The sequence below is a fragment of the Stegastes partitus genome, unplaced genomic scaffold, assembly GCF_000690725.1.
Source record: "Stegastes partitus isolate 25-593 unplaced genomic scaffold, Stegastes_partitus-1.0.2 Scaffold1413, whole genome shotgun sequence".
NCBI classification, from domain to species: domain Eukaryota; kingdom Metazoa; phylum Chordata; class Actinopteri; family Pomacentridae; genus Stegastes; species Stegastes partitus.
The window spans coordinates 58818-66809 of record NW_007579144.1 but is presented as its reverse complement, the minus strand read 5'-3'; the positions used below and the strand labels follow the sequence as shown (position 1 = coordinate 66809).

Sequence of the window (7992 nt, the reverse complement as noted above, 5' to 3'; positions counted from 1 at the left end):
CCCCCACGACCCTAGTGAGGATTAAGCGGTGTATAGATAATGGATGGATGTTAAATTATGGCACATCCCGTACCAAAAACACTTCCATCCTGTTGCCAAATTTGTAATTCTGAAATCTGATGCAGTTTGTTATTCCATTTTTCCAAAGCAGTTCTGTGAAGCAGCAAACATATAATCGACTGTTCTGACTTTTCCTTTGTCTCTGCAGGGATTAGCTCACTTGCACGCTCATCACGTCATCCACCGTGACATCAAGGGACAAAACGTGCTGCTGACTGAAAACGCTGAGGTCAAACTGGGTAAGAGTTGGTTTTATTTTGCTTTAAAGTGCGGCTTCAGACCGAGGCTGTAAACAGGGAGTCTGCAGTGAGGTTTGGACGACTGCAGCACCAGATTTGACTCAGCACTCTGCCGGTTTGCCAACTGGAGCTTTTGCATTACCAGTGTTGTATTCTAATGTTTCACATGAGTGCACAGTTGCAGAGCTGCACAAAAAGTTTGAACAGTCATTTGCAGACACAAGAAAACAGGACTTTGATACAGTTTACCCAGTTATAGACGGGCAAGTTTTCTTGCTGCCCGGTTGTGGATGTCATGGTCAATATTTTAACTTGCAAAAAAATGAAAAAAAGCTCCTGTGTTTGAATCTTCCCCTGATTAATCTGTTTATCATTTCTTTAATTATCTACAATTAGATTACTGTTTGTAACCAAAGTCCTCTTTGTGACCTTGCTTATTGCTGTCCTGTGACACGCAGTATGAACCACATGTCTCCACTGTGGCGACAGAAAAACACTCCAGGATTCAGCTAAGAGGAGGCGAAACAGAGACTTAGACCAGAACAGCATCTTGACCTTTAACACTCTGAGTCAGGAGTCAAAACCGACCCGAGTGTGTTCAAGTTAGAGGGACAGAAAATGTGTACAAGTTTTAATTAACACGGATCATAGAGCAAGTGACTCTTATTTAGCTTTAGTGCTGAAATGCATGAATTAAATCACTCCTCTTACAATCTTTGTCTGCTTTCGAACAGGATCTGAACTGTCTTCTGTGATCTCATTTGCAACCCTTCGAGGTCTTGCCCTGTTTTGGCCATTTTTTAGTTCTATACCACATAAAGACATGTTTACCATGCCCATGTTTGGTATCTGTTTTTTCAGCACATCACCTATATGAATTATTATTTTTTTAACCATAAACTACTATATTAACATATTGGGCCCAATAACACACAAAAATATCTAATTTATTACAATAAAAAAACACAGGGATGGTTAACAAAGCATTTTAAATGTTGAAAATGTAAACATAGCTTACAGATATCAACATAAAAAGGTCAAATTGATCAAACTTTATAAAAATATTTCCCTTAGAAAGCATGTGTTCCTTCAAGCATGTTTTGGTCTAAGTGCCATTCTTCAAAACAGCTTGTGAACAAAATAATCCAGAGAGCAGCATCCCTGCTTTGCATTTCCAGAGTTTCAAATAGTGCAACATGTAACTGCTAAACATGAGCCATATAAAATGGTTCCCTTAAGGTTCTCCTATACAATGTTTGTAAATTGATTTTGCATGATTGGCCAAATGCTTAAACACATGACTAGCTGCTGTTGCGAACCAATAATAATGGATTTTGCTCGTGTTTTCCTCAGTGGACTTCGGTGTGAGCGCTCAGCTGGACCGGACGGTGGGTCGGAGGAACACCTTCATCGGGACGCCATATTGGATGGCTCCAGAGGTCATCGCCTGTGATGAAAACCCTGATGCCACCTACGACTACAGAGTAAGAACAGAACCTGGATCCAGGTTACATGCTGCAGGATAAATCTGGGATCAAGTGGTGTTTGAGAACCACTGCTCGAACTCCTCCTTGGTTGGAATAGACATTTATAAACCCTAACTAATCTAATGTTCTGTCCCTCAGAGTGACCTGTGGTCCTGTGGAATCACGGCCATAGAGATGGCTGAGGGAGCTCCCCGTAAGTACACATTGTGCTTGTTTGGCATTCACAAAACATTAAACAGTACATTTACTGGTGTAGTTATTGTAGAATCGTAGTATTGCTGCTTTCTTTCAGCCTCTGCTCTGCACGGCTTATTTTTGCCACTGAGTTGCTCCAATTTTGAGTGACATCTAGAGTTTTACAGCTCAAAACAAGAAAAAGATGCCATTTTCTACAACTTCTGCCAATAAAGTTAAACCTTATGAGTTCGTGGTGATGACAGATACATGGAAACGTTTAAGAAATGCAAATAAATGTTGTAACACGGATGCTATCAGTCGAAGTAACAAAAGTACATGTTAACTTGAACACATCATTCCAGTGTCACGACTGACTTAATCTTTTTATTCCTATTCTGAGAGAATCACAAAGGCACTAAAACATCTGTCTATAATGTATGATTTTAACTTATCTGTCTTTTTGTTTGCTTCCTACAGCTCTGTGTGACATGCACCCAATGAGAGCCCTCTTCCTCATTCCTAGAAACCCTCCTCCTCGACTCAAGTCCAAAAAATGGTGGGAACATTTTTCACCTTTGTCCCCTTTTTTCCAAAAATATCTCTTGTAATATCAAAAAAGTAGAGTAGCTCACATGTAACTGCGCCAACAGGTCGAAGAAGTTCTTCAGCTTCATCGAGGGCTGCCTGGTGAAGAACTACACCCAGCGTCCTCCCACCGAGCAGCTGCTCAAACACCCCTTCATCCGGGACCAGCCCAACGAGAGGCAGGTCCGCATCCAGCTCAAAGACCACATCGACCGAACCAAGAAGAAGAGGGGCGAGAAGGGTGAGTCCGGGAGGGAGATGTGTGCTTTTGTCACTGCTGCGAAACTAAAACTAGCACGCAGCGTCATCAAATAAAAAGAAACAGTCGAACCCAACAGTTACATTAAGAGTTCGGTGATTTAATAGCAGCTGTTAAATTATTCTTCTTTACTGTCCACAGATGAGACGGAGTATGAATACAGTGGCAGTGAAGAAGAGGAGGAAGAAGCATCTGAACAAGAAGGAGAACCAAGGTAACTATGAAAAGACAGTATTGCAGTTTTCATGGCAGAACTTTTACCGCTAGCCCCTTGCTCTCTGTGTTTACTAATCAGTTTGCACACATCTTGTCAAATATCATGATAAATAGGCTCAACTATGTGGTTGCTTCTCCCAGTACAGGAAACTAATCATCTTTTGATGGACAAAGTGAAATATGAACACAATCATGTGCAACAATAACTTCTACCTTTACAAGTCTTGTGCTATATTACATTTAAGCTGCAGCACACATCATCTTATTTTATTCCTGTAAAGATGCATTTCAGTTGTTTTATTCGCTGTAAATATATTTTTGCACTATTCCTATATTTAACACTATTATTTTTTAAATTTTTAATCATATCTACTATGTTTTAGTCATGTCTGTGAGAGCAGAGCAAAAACCACAAAGTCGTCAAGCTTGTCAACATGTTGACTTTCTCCCTCGTGTTTACTGAGTAATTATTACATTATTACATTAGTGCTCATGGGTCGGACCACGCCCGTCTTCAAACTCAGTCTGCATTTTGATCTCAGCTACGCACCTGTAAAGTTTTACGAGTGTGTCTCACACAGTTGTGACGTTATTGTGTTGACAAAATCTGTCTACAGACAAACATTTAACAACACCTGCCAAAGTACTCAAAACCACCGTCGTGTCAGTTCCTGCTACAGGTGTCTCCTGAATCACATTACGCACCAATGACACACACATAGTCAGAGTCATGAGGTGGAAACAAGTGTGGCTGGTAATAAAATGAAGCATACATGAAAGAATTTAGACAAAGAGAGAAAACAAGGAAAGAATGGAAATCTGAAAATACAGAAGTGCTATATGGATATACCTGCTTGTATGTTTTTCTCTCTGTTTTAATGTCTCGGTCTTTTAACCAAACTGACAGTAAAACCACAACAAACTCTCTCTCCTCAAACGGGGAAGTCAAATGATTGAATTTGTGTCCTGAACTCAGATCATGATTTCTTCTTCAAACAACTTGTGTGTTGGTGTCTCCAGACTGAAACCAAAGAAACTCTGCACATCTAATACATGAGGCAGGTGTGTAGGAGAGGGACGAGTGTATGAAAAGATTCAATCAGACTCCTGAACACTGTCTAAGTTTTACAAAATACATTTATTGGCATGACAGTTTTGGTGCTAGACCTTCATGAGTCTGATTGAACCATTTGAGTTTCTCCAGGCCGACACACCAGCTCTGACCTCTCACTGTTTCCTCCGTACAGCTCCATAGTCAACGTGCCGGGCGAGTCGACTCTGCGCCGCGACTTCATCCGGCTGCAGCAGGAGAACAAGGAGCGTTCGGAGGCTCTGCGCCGCCAGCAGCTCCTGCAGGAGCAGCAGCTCCGCGAGCAGGAGGAGTACAAGCGCCAACTACTGGCCGAGAGGCAGAAACGAATCGAGCAGCAGAAGGAGCAGAGGAGGCGGCTGGAGGAGGTGAGCCAACATAAAGGCCTCATAAATTACCTGTCAAGCTTTTTATAGGTTATGATAAGTTTTTATTCTCCCACTTAACTGCTGGGATCAGGGGGTGTGGTGGTGTTACTGCAACACAATCCTGCAGGGCAACGCAACAAAACACTGATATTTAGACACTTGAGAAATGAAATAGAGGTTGTTGTTAAAGTTACTGGTCAATTATTGTAATAGTCTGTCAAGCTAACTGAGTATTCACATTACAGTACATAAATGCAGAGGATATTTTTAATGTTTGCTTTTATATTCACTTAGTTGTGTTTTTTTTTTTTTTTTTTTTAAGCAATTAGGTAGACTTGCTTGACCCGTACAACTCCAAGCAGTTTCTGGGCATTTTTTTTGTCTCTGTTACATTTTTACTCACTGTCATCTAATTTTTCACTGTAATATAAAGTCCTGCATCTCCATGGAAACAACACAACCACAACTAGAAGGAGAGAGAGCTCAGAAATGTCTTCTGTGCTGTGTGACATAGTTAGAGAAAACTGGAAGTTGATTTTCTTTGATGACTTATTTCACAAAAATTGCAAAAACCTGGAATGATTACTAAATGATGGTACCAAAATGAATAAAAAATGTGACTCTGCTTAATATTAATATTTTACTACTTACATATTTAATGTGCTCCTGTCTGCTCTGTATAAACACAGTCGGCAGTTCAGCCAAAAAGTGCCTGAATTTTGATCACGTCACTGCAGCCGAGTCACTACTGGCTTCACAGAGTTTTTGTTTTTTACAGAATCTAATTTCAACCTATTATCTTTCTTTATTTTTTTAACAAGACATAAATAATAAGGTGACATAAGCAAATATCATGATTTGAAGCACAGATTGGGTTAATCCTGTTCTAGTGGAACAACATGTCAGGTGTTGGAAGGCTGAAGATCTATAGTGAGTTTTTAAGTATCAGAGGATTCAAGTTTGGTGTAAAGTTGTCATTAAGAGTGGCCTTGTTCCCTCTCGGCAGTGAGAATGACTAAATATTAGCTAAATCTACTAAAATAAAGTAAAATCAGGTTGTAGCTTTGCTTCAGCAGACACCTGTTAAACTGAGAGCCATAGATCCAGTTTGCTAATAGAACAAAGAGGCCACAGCGACCTTAATAAACATTACAGTAAAGCATCTGGAAGGTAGTAAGACGCATGCTATGCTGCTATTTATAGATTTCTCATCTGCTTTTAATACCATACAACCCCATATATTAGCAGATGAATTAATTACACATTCTGGCCTTGATCCAGGGTTTTTCCTGGCTCAGAATGGGCCTTTGGGGGGTGAATATACACAGCAGTAAACAAGATCGGTGTGTGTACAGTAAAGGCAGTGAATCAGCGGTAACTTATTTGATAGAAATCTATGCATTTATTCTGTTATTTCTGACCATTTGATAATCAGAAATGTTTGTTGTGTTTCAGTAAATGAAACTACAGTTAAAAAGACTGGCTAAGAAATGTAATTGCTATTTTCACTCCTAATTCTTTTATTCTGGCCTTGGTTAATTGTCTTTGGTGTTGGACAAAACATCTTTTAGACGGGCTACAAAATAGTAAAAAAAAACAACAAGCCCTGTTCTCTCAACCTGCTGAGTTTTAGACTTTTGAACTGAATCAGTGGTCTCAGCTTCCAGACTCCACTCAAGCCTGCGTCCTGTCACCATCATTATATATTTTATTTACAAATTTCAGCACAAGCAAACCTATTAACAGACTTTCCTTGAAGTTTGCAGATGATGCAATGATTCTGAGTCTCCGGGGAAATAATAGAACATGTCACGGCCCAGTTATTGATGATTTTTTTTAAAACGCTGTGATGATTGCAGCTGAAGGTATCGAAAAACAAAAGACATGATTATTGATTTAGGAACTGGAGCTCAAACACATTAAGGGCCAGAAGGTGGAACGTGTGATTGATATCAGATTGATTTAGTTGTTGTGCAAGAAGGGACGGAAGCATCTAAACTGTGTAAGAAAGCTAAATCGTTTTAATGAAGACGGGATCTTGATGAAACTGTTTTATAAATCCTACAAAAACACACTCAGCAGCATTGTCAGAAACAGTGAGGAAATAATTGGAAACCAACAAAGCAGCTTGTCTGATCTGTTTGACAGATATGTGTCCGTTTTTCTCCCCAGTGTAATCAGATTATTAAACAGAACCTTTTTAAAGTTTTGAATTCGGGCTGTTCTGCTGCAGAAACCAAATGGCTCGTAAGAGATCTTAATAAAGCCTGAACTGAACTAAAGTGTATATGTATTATTCATTATTTAGGCATCACAGGATCCCTCCCAGCGATTACACTGAATGTTTGAATAGCACTAAAAATAATCCTATTGCAGGGAAAGTCTTGAGTTATTTATGAAGTTTTGTACACGCATCCAACAAGCAGAAGAGATTCTCCTTTAAGACCGAATAATGTCAAGTTTTTACATTAATGAGAAGTTAAAATGAACTTTATTGGGTTTTGTAGTTTTCTTACCTGATCTCATTTAGCAGACTGACAGGCTGAAATAAGTGGTTTGATGCAGAAAAAATGTAAATACATTCATTCAATGCATCAGCGAGAAATACATTATGAAATACATGATGAAATACATGATGAAATACATTATGCGTTTGCAGTACAGACTGGTTGTCGTCAATTGTGTCAATCAAAGCTCACAAAACGATCAAAATACAGCCTTAGACTTTATCATGGCAACTGTATCCAAACCAATGCTCACAGGATTAGTGGAATAATATTTAATTTAATTGACAAAACATTAATCAGAAACCATTTCAGGTTTTGTTCAGCAGAAGAACAAATGATTTGTTAGTGTCACTTTTTTTAAACGTAAGAATATTCTGTCTGTTTCACATGATTGTAAGCTGAATATTGATCAGTCAGCTTGGGCTTTAATAAAACAATTGATTTGGAGATGAAAACAAAACCCCCCACTGGTTAGTTGTTAACGAACTTTGGCAACTTTGGCAGTTGCAGCTTCACCATCCAAGACTGTACACACTAAGAAATCAAGGTCCACAAATGGACCTAAAATGGTACATACACTTTGTCGCTCCAGCAGTACCCTAGCAGGGTACACCGACTGTACCTTTAAACATGGTGCATTTTTGTACCTCTTTATCTGTACCTCTAAAGGTACATTTTTGGTACCAGGAGTGCAAAAATGTACCTTTATATGCCAGTACAAGAATGTATCCATTGTAAAGATACAGAATTAGTACCTCATGAGGTCCAGCTGGAGCCCTTTGGTACCTTTAAGGAGCAAAAACATACCCTTAAATTCAAAGACGAATGTGTATGCAATTATTTAAATCGTAAACACATATATGTGTGGTTTACATTTACTTTTTACATTTTACCATCAACAAAAAACCTTTCTCAAAGTTGAGTAGAAAAGTGCAAAAACATGAATTTTATAATTTTTCCAGGGTAGGATTCAATTTCTTGACTGTTTTTCACACAACCTGGAA

General features: G+C 39.0%; 1 protein-coding gene across 2 annotated transcripts in view; it reads left to right on the top strand.

Annotated features, from left to right (window-relative positions):
* LOC103370377 (mitogen-activated protein kinase kinase kinase kinase 4-like) overlaps window positions 1–7992 on the top strand; it is a 129290-nt gene that overhangs the window by 79893 nt on the left and 41405 nt on the right. For both annotated transcript variants that reach the window (XM_008299408.1, XM_008299407.1), the window contains exons 6-12: window positions 209–299; window positions 1653–1783; window positions 1925–1979; window positions 2441–2519; window positions 2614–2789; window positions 2949–3021; window positions 4271–4481. In XM_008299408.1, the coding sequence (XP_008297630.1) occupies window positions 209–299; window positions 1653–1783; window positions 1925–1979; window positions 2441–2519; window positions 2614–2789; window positions 2949–3021; window positions 4271–4481 (816 nt within the window). The remainder of the gene's footprint in view (window positions 1–208; window positions 300–1652; window positions 1784–1924; window positions 1980–2440; window positions 2520–2613; window positions 2790–2948; window positions 3022–4270; window positions 4482–7992) is intronic.